General features: G+C 52.5%; 1 protein-coding gene across 2 annotated transcripts; it reads left to right on the plus strand.

Moving 5' to 3' along the window:
• The first annotated feature begins 4,224 nt into the window (after positions 1-4,224).
• On the plus strand, positions 4,225-8,574 carry Pcdh8 (protocadherin 8). 2 transcript variants are annotated; one of them, XM_005070924.4, is made up of 3 exons: positions 4,225-6,849; positions 7,025-7,232; positions 7,600-8,574. In XM_005070924.4, exons 1-3 carry the CDS (start codon positions 4,225-4,227, stop codon positions 7,974-7,976), a joined length of 3,210 nt encoding a protein of 1,069 aa, XP_005070981.1. In that variant the 3' UTR covers positions 7,977-8,574. The 2 variants fall into 2 exon arrangements, with proteins under 2 accessions (XP_005070981.1, XP_005070982.1); XM_005070925.4 differs by having other exon boundaries at positions 4,225-6,558.
• Positions 8,575-10,824: the final 2,250 nt, after the last annotated feature.

Below are 10,824 nucleotides of genomic sequence, written 5' to 3' on the forward strand. Positions count from 1 at the left end.
TTTCCCTTTTTCTTTCCTGAACAAATTCCCCACCTGTAAGAGTGTCTGTTGCATAGTCTCTGATATTATTTTCCCTGTGATTTGAAGAGAATAAAATGTGTTCCTAGCCACCTGGTAATATATCATCTTGCACGGTTCTCAAGACAGTCTTAGCAGAGACAGTCTTAGCAGGTGCCCCTTTTCACAGATGATGAGAATAAGACACAGAGAGATCAGGTAATGTGCCCAGGGTCACACAACACATCAGTGGTTTCTCAATGATGACGAGATTGGAGACCAAGAATAATAGTAGCCTAAGACAAAGACCTTGTGGTACTTCCTGCTAGGTAAAGCACCTCCCCAAGAGTTTCCCACCACCCAAAGAACACAGAAGGATGGGTGGCCAAGACCTGGAAGTGGCCCAGAGTTTAGGATCATCTGGCTTTGGAATTAATGCAAAATCACTGTGTAAACAGCAGTTACCATCACACAAAACTATCCCATTGTTTGACTGCTGAAGTGTAATCATGTTATGGAGAATGCTGTTTTTTGCCTTAGTATAAAGTTAAAAACTCATTATGATGGCACTGATAGTGAAAGAAATTAGGGTAAGCATTTCTAGTATTCAAAAGAGCTCCGGTGCATGTCCACACGTCAATCCAAGTAAAACGCAGGGATTCGGGAATTCTAAGAGATTTTTACAAAACGTGATTTCACTTGTTCTTTATGGCAGAGCTGCATACTTCCATGGGGATTTAGTCAATGGAGTGAGCTTATGGGGAGAAAATGCACGGGCCCTGGGTTTTGTTGTTGTTGCTGGTGTTGTTTTTTAAGATAAAATGTTAGAAAATAGCCCCTCTCTCCACCCACCCTTAGAATTACACTTTCAGAAGTCTAGTTCCCTTTCCTGGCAGATATAATCCTAATTAAAAATAAATTACATGCCGTATAGAACTTGAAATGGAAAAGATAATCCTATTACATATGAGAATATATCCTGATTTTCTTTCCCTCTAAACTGTGGGAGATAGCGGATCAGGCTGAGCCCCCCATTGTCGCCGCTTTGAAAACTTTCCTAGAGCCCTAATCCGTCACGTGATGCTTGTGTCAATCCCGAGGTCTGCACGCGAGCTTCACAATGCCGGCATTAGGCGCTGTAACAGAAACCCAGATCCGCCGAGCCGGCGACATTTGCATCCCGAGAAAACTCGGCCATTGTGGAGCACTGTTTGTTCTCAGGATTGCGAGACAGTTGCCGGCGAAGTTGCTAAAACCGAAAGAAAGGGGCTGCTTTGAGACCTTTTGGCATGATAACCAGACGATCAGGGCAGCTTTTGTGGGTGGATCCGCGCTAGGGGCTTGCTACCCCCTCCCTTCGATGTCAGCCCTCCCCGACTTTCCTCCAGCCCTCGCCCCCCCCCCCCGGGCATTTCTCTTCCGCGGGGAGTCACAGTGTCCGCAGATGCGCTGCTTTAAATCGTATTTCCATTATCTGGAGAGCCAGCGGGAGCTCCCTGCTCGCGTGCCTTTACACCTGGACACCCAGCCCTTGTGTAAGGACCTCACGGTGCTCTCAGCAGTCCTGCCTCAGCCCCGGCTTCCCTCTGCCTCAGTGGCTGCCACTTCCAAGCTGCTGAAGTCCCGGCAGCAGACAATATATTGTCTTTGAACCTGGGGCTAACCTCCCCAACAGCTCCTGCAGCGACTGGGCTTCTAACTTGCTTTCACGATCCTTTTGCTCCTTCCAAACACTTTTCAGCCTTTGAGAAAAAAAAAGGTGACTGAAGTGCACAGGACAGGGTATACAGACTCAGCATTCCTCTGAGCTCCCGCGATCCAATATGGGATCTCAGGGTCTGATCACAGAATTGTGGTCGAGACCCACCTCATGCCCGCTCCCATGCTCAGGCCGTGGCATTCTGTAGCGCTTGAGCCTGAAACACCGAGTTCCTGTGTTATCCCAGCAGCGGAAGCACAGAGGCTGCTGTCCATCAGTCAGGTTCTGAACATGTTCCAGTCTGGGCTCCAGCAAGGCCGTGATGGAAGAGCTGGAGTGAGCTTGGAAGAGCCAAAGGTCAAATGTGGGCCCACATCAGGGTGTTCTGGGGTTCGAAAGAAGATTGAGCATTTATTTTGAATGTGTGTGTGTGTGTGTGTGTGTGTCTGTGTGTATGCATGCATGCATGTATGTATGTATGTACCTCCACCCAAGGACTATCTCTTGAACAAGAGCAGGATGAGCAAATGACACTTGGGAAGTAGAGGGGGAAATTAGAAATTAGGGTTCCGTTGGAGTTTTTCCCTTCTCATGTCCCCGAGTGGCTGCAGACATCTGACCTCACTGCCTGCGAGCGCCAGGACTGGAGGGTGGAGGAGATGAAGGAAGCCCACCTCCATTTCAGCCTCATGAAGGCTTTTATTTACTGATGGCTAAGATTGCATTTCCTGCTCCCAGTCAGCTCCAAACATCACTCCATCTTGCTCACCCAGACCCAGCTCCCAGGGGCTCTCCTACTCTGGGCAAACCCCTGCTCCTCTTCTGAAAACACCCCGAATGAGTCTGAAGGGGGGGTGACTTGAAAAGGTCCGTACACAAGGACCCTGATCCAGCTTCAGAAGAACGCTGGCCGAATGCTTACCGAGCTCGTCGCCTTCTTTACTTCTTCAAGTGTGTGGTGTGTGTCTGTAACCCTTCTGCCTTTGTATTTACATTCCCTGCTCAATAGAATCAGTCTTGCTCCAAGTTGACACAGCTCCCCGCCCTTCAGCTATGGGAGTGGGGGAGTACCTGTGAAGGCACCTCGAGGACCCACGCAGGGGGTGCGGGTACTGCTGAAGTTCCACACTTTCGTACGCAGATGGTTAAGTTACCCCAGGTTTCTGCCAGGTTTCAACGTCATGCTGCGATTTTGTTCTTCTGGAAGCAGACGAGTGTTGCTCCCAGTGAGGCCCTATTAGAACAGAAAGAAAATCCTCTAAATAGGCGGAACAAGGCATCAGGAGGAAAAGGTCTCTAAATGCACTTTAATACGAACCTGGTATTGTGTGGAATTCAGCGCCCATCACCGTTTAGCCTGAGAATTATGGCAGTGATTGAGGATGAATAGAGGAGCATAATGGATACATGTGGCGTTTGCTCATTATATTCAAGTTAGCCCAACTTCGCTGTGGAAACTGTTCAACTTTCCTCTCCCCCTTTGCGTGTCACCGTGAAATAATACAGACGTTGGGGCCTCCAATGGGATCGCCTGCCACGCCATTCTATTTCCACTACTAACGAGGGCTTCATAAGCCTTTGATTCGGACTGATCTTTGAAACCTTTCCAAATCTCCTCAAGCTTATGCTAAATCCTATTTGGAACTTTTTTTTCCTTGCCTGCTAGCACCTAGGGCTTAAGGAAGCCATTCGAACAGTGACATGCATACTAACATGTATCAGAGAGCTCTTTTCTGAAAGGCAAGTGGCACCAGGGCTCACACGAGCAAAACACAATCGCATACACAAATTTGAATAAAATCAATTTTGGTCTATCCTTCAGGCTGCTTCATTGACAGGCTGTTCCCGGCACCGTGGGAAACTGGGAGAAGAGGTGAACAGAGCCTCACTCCGCAAAGCAAGTGTGGAAGCCTTCAAGATGCGGGATAAAGGGGCGGAGGGGGTAAGATATGAGATCCGGAGCCTCTGAAGAGAAACCCAGCTTGTCCGCGCTTAGTAAGGGCTGTTGGAGGGGGGAGCAGGAGTGCCGGGTGCCCAATCACCAAAACCATCCGCTTCGTTTACTCCAGAGCCCGGTGCTAACTTATCTACAAGCAAGGTGCTAGCAGAAAATGGAAGCAGGAGTTTTTAAAACAAAGGAAAGATTCCCTCATTTTCCTTTCTTGTGTTCTCCAAGCCTTTCCACATTAGAAGGATAGTCAGCGGTTGGCAGAGGAACGGCGCGATGGCTAAGCGGCCATTGGCTGCCCGGTTCCGGTGATTTGCATATCAGCAGCTATAAACACGGAGGCGGCGCACGGCGGCGCAGCTCCAGCCCAGGGAGAGGAGGAGGAGGAGGCGCCGAGTGAGGGCGGGTCCGAGCTTTCTCCGAGCCAGCCCGAGACCGAGACCGAGCTGCGGCTCACAGACTTCACCCACACAGGGCTCGCAAACAGCGTGCTCCCGGGAGCCTGAGACTCACGCTCCGATCTGCACAGAGGAGAGGACTCTAGCTTAGCCTTTTGGAATAGCACTTGGGGCTTGGCGGCATGAGTCCTGTGAAGTGCTGGGGCAGCCCTTGCCTTTTCCCCTTGCAGCTCTTTAGTCTCTGCTGGGTGCTCTCGGTGGCTCAGAGCAAGACAGTCCGATACAGCACCTTCGAAGAGGATGCCCCTGGCACGGTCATCGGGACCCTTGCAGAGGACCTGCACATGAAAGTGTCTGGAGACACAAGCTTCCGCCTGATGAAGCAATTCAACAGCTCTCTGCTCCGGGTGCGCGAGGGAGACGGGCAGCTGACCGTCGGGGACGCGGGCCTGGACCGGGAGCGTCTGTGCGGCCAGGCCCCGCAGTGTGTGCTGGCCTTCGATGTGGTCAGCTTCTCGCAGGAGCAGTTCCGACTGGTGCACGTGGAGGTGGAGGTGAGGGATGTAAACGACCATGCTCCCCGCTTTCCCCGAGCCCAGATCCCGGTGGAGGTCTCAGAGAGTGCTCCGGTAGGCACCCGCATCCCCCTGGAGGTGCCTGTGGACGAGGACGTGGGTGCCAACGGGCTACAGAGTGTACGCCTGGCCGAGCCTCACAGCCCGTTCCGCGTGGAGCTACAGACGCGCGCGGATGGTGCCCAGTGTGCGGACCTGGTGCTGCTACAGGAGCTGGACCGCGAGAGCCAGGCGTCCTACAGCCTGGAACTGGTGGCTCAGGACGGAGGGCGACCCCCACGTTCCGCCACAGCAGCCCTCAGCGTGCGCGTGCTAGATGCCAATGACCACAGCCCGGCCTTCCCTCAGGGTGCTGTGGCCGAGGTGGAATTGGCCGAGGATGCACCTGTGGGATCACTGCTGCTGGACCTGGACGCTGCGGACCCCGACGAGGGTCCCAATGGCGACGTGGTGTTCACCTTCGGCGCCCGCACGCCTCCCGAAGCCCGCCACCTCTTCCGGCTCGACCCCCGCTCTGGCCGCCTCACCTTGGCCGGACAGGTGGACTACGAGCGCCAGGACACGTACGAGCTGGACGTGCGGGCTCAAGATCGAGGCCCAGGGCCCCGGACAGCCACCTGCAAGGTCATCGTGCGCATCCGAGACGTCAACGACAACGCTCCCGATATTTCTATCACCCCCCTGGCCGCCCCGGGGGCTCCAGCCGCCTCGCCCTTCGCCGCCGCAGCTGCCGCCGCCGCACTCGGAGGAGCGGACACGGCCTCATCGGCGGGGCCCGGGACCCAGGAAGCCGGCGCCACCTCGCTGGTGCCAGAGGGGGCGGCGCGGGAGAGCCTGGTGGCACTGGTCAGCACCTCGGACAGGGACTCGGGCGCCAACGGGCAGGTGCGCTGCGCCCTCTACGGGCACGAGCACTTCCGCCTGCAGCCGGCCTACGCGGGCAGCTACCTGGTGGTGACCGCGGCGTCTTTGGATCGGGAGCGCATCGCCGAGTACAACCTGACGCTGGTGGCCGAGGACCGTGGTGCGCCCCCTCTGCGCACCGTGAGGCCCTACACCGTGCGCGTGGGTGACGAAAACGACAATGCTCCGCTCTTCACCAAACCAGTCTACGAGGTGTCAGTCCGTGAAAACAACCCTCCAGGCGCCTACCTGGCCACAGTGGCCGCCCGCGACCCGGACCTGGGCCGCAACGGTCAGGTCACCTACAGGCTGGTAGAGGCCGAAGTGGGCCGCTCTGGGGAAGCCGTGTCCACTTATGTCTCAGTAGATCCGGCTACCGGGGCCATCTACGCTCTGCGTAGCTTTGACTATGAGACCCTGCGCCAGCTCGACGTGCGCATCCAGGCCAGCGACGGCGGATCGCCTCAGCTTTCCAGCAACGCTCTGGTGCAAGTGAGGGTGCTGGACCAGAACGATCACTCTCCGATCCTCGTGCACCCGGCGCCGGCCAATGGCTCCCTAGAAGTAGCAGTCCCTGGAAGGACTGCAAAGGACACGGTTGTGGCGCGCATCCAGGCCCGGGATGCGGACGAAGGCTCCAACGGGGAACTGGCCTTCGATCTGCTTCAGCAGGAGCCGCACGAGGCCTTCTCCATAGGGCGCCGCACGGGGGAGATCGTGCTCACTGGAGACCTCTCGCAGGAGTCGCCTGGCCGCGTGTTCAGGGCCCTGCTGGTCATATCCGACGGCGGCCACCCCCCTCTCACCACCACCGCCACAGTCAGTTTCGTGGTGACAGCCGGCGGCGGGCCAGCTGCACCTGCCAGTGCCGGGAGCCCAGAGCACTCCCGGCCACCTGGCTCTCGCCTCGCACCGTCGGGGCCTTCGCTGCAGTGGGACACGCCGCTGATCGTCATCATCGTGTTAGCCGGGAGCTGCACGCTGCTGCTTGCCGCCATCATCGCCATCGCCACCACCTGCAACCGCCGCAAGAAGGAGGTGCGCAAAGGGGGGGCCCTCCGGGAAGAGCGGCCCGGGGCGGCGGGCGGCGGAGCCTCGGCCCCTGGCTCCCCGGAGGAGACCGCCCGGGGAGCTGGGCCCAGGCCCAACATGTTCGACGTGCTCACCTTCCCTGGCAGCGGCAAAGCGCCCTTTGGCAGCCCCGCGGCCGACGCGCCCCCGCCCGCGGTCGCCGCGGCCGAAGTGCCGGGCTCGGAGGGCGGCAGCGCCACTGGGGAAAGCGCCTGTCACTTCGAGGGGCAGCAGCGGCTCCGAGGCGCGCATGCCGAGGTGAGGCCTTCCTTCGGCTGGGCGCCCCCCTCCGTGCTCCGCGGACAGGCTGGGAGAAGGGAGACAGGAGGGGTAAGGGTGGGTTCTCTCGGGGCGATGCTTAACCTGTGACACTTGTTTTTGTGTGTGTGTCCTGTCCAACCCTCACACCTTCTTCCCCCCTTCCCTACTGCAGCCCTACGGTGCCTCTCCAGGCTTTGGGAAGGAGCCTGCGCCCCCCGTGGCGGTTTGGAAGGGCCATTCTTTCAACACCATCTCTGGCCGAGAAGCTGAGAAATTCAGCGGCAAAGACAGCGGAAAAGGAGACAGTGATTTCAATGACAGCGACTCCGACATCAGTGGGGACGCTTTGAAAAAGGACCTCATTAACCACATGCAGAGTGGTAAGGATGCTTCTCCCCAACCCAAGTCAGCGGTCCACTCCCCTTCCCAACTGCTTGCCTCCTCAAAAAGCCCAGTCCCACACCCTCTCCCTCATCCCTCTCTTCAATACTCCAGCCCCAGCTGGACCCCAATCCTGTCAGATGTGACGCCAGCCACGGAAGAGGGGTATTCTGCTTAATGTTTTGTGTCGTTGTCGCTGTTTTCCTCCCAGAAAAAGAGCTACACTTTGCATCATATAAAGTTATCTTTATGGAAAGCATATGCCGTTAGGTTCTTAAACACGCCTTCCCCTTCAGCTTCCCCTGACCCTCTGCAGATGGAGGCCTACGTGTACTGACCTCAAGAAATTCTTTCTCTTTTCCCTAGGACTGTGGGCGTGCACTGCTGAGTGCAAGATCCTGGGCCATTCTGATCGCTGCTGGAGTCCATCCTGTGCAGGACCCAATGCGCACCCCCCTCCTCACCCACCAGCCCAGATGTCAACCTTCTGTAAGAGCACATCCCTGCCTCGGGATCCCCTGCGCAGGGACAATTACTATCAAGCTCAGCTGCCCAAGACAGTGGGGCTGCAGAGCGTCTATGAGAAAGTGCTGCATAGAGACTATGACAGGACAGTCACTTTGCTCTCCCCTCCTCGTCCAGGGAGGCTCCCAGACCTGCAGGAGATTGGAGTACCCCTCTATGAGTCCCCTCCTGGTGGTAGATATGTGTCCCCGAAGAAGGGGGCCAATGAAAATGTGTAACCTTATGCTGCATGTCTTCACACACATATACAGGTCACCCTGAGACGTCCCTAAGTTATTGACCGGTTTCAGTGTTGTATATATAAATATGCAAGATGTGCCTTAAAATGAAGCTGTTGGAAGCTATTTCCAATCACATTGGTACTGTTTGGTATTTGCAAACAAAAAAATGTAGTTAATGTAATTTTTATGAAATGTGTGCAGTATTTAATTTTTCTTATCATGCTATTCACTTTAATTTCACTTGTGGCTTGCCATTTTCTTAGTGTTTTTAACCTGTACATTGTGTAATGTAATGTTTGTATATACTGAAATTTTGTTATATTTTTATATAATAAAAGCTAAGTGGAAGTTACTGCCAAAGGATTGTCTGTAAGACAAAAAAAAAAACAAAAACAAAAACAAAACATGTTGGAATTGCTTAATGGAATTTTATCTTTCACCAGAAACAACCTGTTTGAGAAGTTTTGCCTTGCCAAGTCTAACAACTTGTAGATCTTGAGTCTGTGGTAGATTTCAAGTTAATGTTATTTAATTACATTTGGTTCTCTGTAAGCCGTGTCACTTATAAGCACAGTAATAAAGGATTTGTCATGTATTTGAAGAATCTGCTAATTGCTTTTCATGGAGTTGCCTGAAGTCAGACATTCACAAATAATTCCAGTACCAGAATAAAACCTCTTTTCAAGAGCTAATTATTCAGGCATTGTTAGGGCTTCTGGTGAGGCTGAGCCAGTGGGATTGGGGATATTGCAAAACCTTGCCCAACAGCTAGAAACATTTGTTGACTTTGTAAAAGCATTTATGAGTCCATATGCATCTGCTACTATATGAAGTTCCTGCCCTCATTTACCCCTTCAACAAATGTCTATCGAGCATTTACCAAAAAGTGAAGGAAAGCTAAGTTTGAGCTGTTCATCCACTAATTAAGCAAACATTTGTTGAGGTTCTAGCAGAGCCCAGTAACTCCTTTAGGGGCTGGCCTTGAGTTGAAGACGATGCAAAACCTCTTATTAAGGTGGTAGCGTCAGAAAGATACACAGGTGAGATGAAGGCATCGTGCAGTGTGGGAGTGCTTGCTCTGGGTTTGATTTCCCTGCACTGCAGAAGAAAGGGGCAGGGGGACACACATTGTGGATGAAATGACACGATGCCTAGGACTTGCTTCAACATATTCAACAGGAAAATCAGGGAACTATATGAAACAAGACTGACAAAATACTGCCAGTAACTTGCATGGGTGCATGATGGTGTGGGTAGGGGGACTTGGAAGGTTTGAGACAGCCAGTAAATCAGACCTGGCGGCACTTGACTTTCACCCCAGCTCTTGGGCAATGGATGCAGAGGGACCAGGAGTTCAAGGTCAGCCAGGACTACATGAAACCCTGTCTCCAGAATGCAAAAGATAAAAAGACATGAAACCATCTACGTCTGTGTCTTCTGCGATTTCATTTAAAATTAAAATGAAGATAATAATGAGAATTGGCATTTGCTGAGGAGGCTTTTCTATATGCAAAGCTCTTCTCAGAGTGTTCTTTGTGAATTTAATCCTCCAACTACCTCCATGCCACAGGAACCATAGTTAAACTCTACTTTTCAAATCAGGAAACTGAGGCATAAGCAAGTTAGAGAAAGCACCCAGATTACTCAGTAAACGGAAGCAGTGGAAGAAGTTTGTAGAAGGCTTATTAATTTGAGAGAAACAAAGAGTTAGAAGGAAAAGTTCAATGTCTTGCCTTTCTGCTTGATTATTGTTTAGCCCTTTGTATTTGTAAGTGCCTGTGTTCCTTTATTGCTAATTATAGAGTGAGCCACTGTAATGAATAGAGAATCCCTCAAAGCTGCCTGTGGAAGTCATAATTGAAGCCAGTGGTAGCTCCAAGCTGAACAGCGGGTCAGGCACACAAATGCTGCACCACCCACAGCCTGTGCAAAGTTCAGCAGTTTCTCCCAGCAACCAAACTGCACGTGTGCCTGACAGGCTGGCTGCCCAGTCCTCGGGATCTAAAAGCAAACACCAGACGTTTGTTGGTTACCAACCTTATCTGCCAAGTCAGGAAGACCCATCTCTAGAAGACAGATCCCCAAGGAGATATCCCGTAACAAGTGGAGTTTATTCTTGAGTCAGTCCCATCGAATGTGGAGCAGAAGATGCTAAAAGCTTGCTGTCTCTTTATAGTTGGTGACTGGAGCCTTCATAATCGAAACAATGAGGGCTGCCAAGATGGCCCAGCAGTGATCTGTTGGGAATGGGCCCTGGCAGTGGGGCCAGGACCTATCCCTGGTGCATGAACTGACTTTTTGGAGCCCATGCCCTATGGAGGAATACCTTACTCAAGCCTTGGGGATGGGGGAGTGCTGGTCCTGCCTCAACTTGGTGTGCCTGACTTTGTTGGCTCCCCAAGGAGGGCCTTACCCCCTCTGAGGAGTGAATGGGAGATGGGATGGGAGGAAGTAGGGGGTTAGATGAAGGGAAGGGAGGGGTAACAGGGGTCGGTATCTGCAATGAAAAAAAATTAAGAAAAAAATGACTCAGCAGGCAAAGGTGCTTGCCACCAAGTCTAACAATCTAAGTTTGATTCTCACCCCCATCTCATATGATGAAACTAACTGACTCCTGTAGGTTGTTTTTCTGACCTCTATACACCCTAGCACATGTGTGTGTACCCAACACTCAAAATATATCAGTAAGTGTAACTTTTAAATATTCAAAATAAAATAATGACAGAAGCATTTTATTTTGAAATGAGCAAGACATTTTACTTGTCCAAAAAATTGAAATTCAAAACCTCCAGTTATTCTTTCTTTGAGGAAAAGACACTGTTTTGACAAAGTAAGCAAACAATTC

The sequence above is a fragment of the Mesocricetus auratus genome, unplaced genomic scaffold (genome assembly GCF_017639785.1).
Source record: "Mesocricetus auratus isolate SY011 unplaced genomic scaffold, BCM_Maur_2.0 Super-Scaffold_2245, whole genome shotgun sequence".
NCBI classification, from domain to species: Eukaryota; Metazoa; Chordata; class Mammalia; order Rodentia; family Cricetidae; genus Mesocricetus; species Mesocricetus auratus.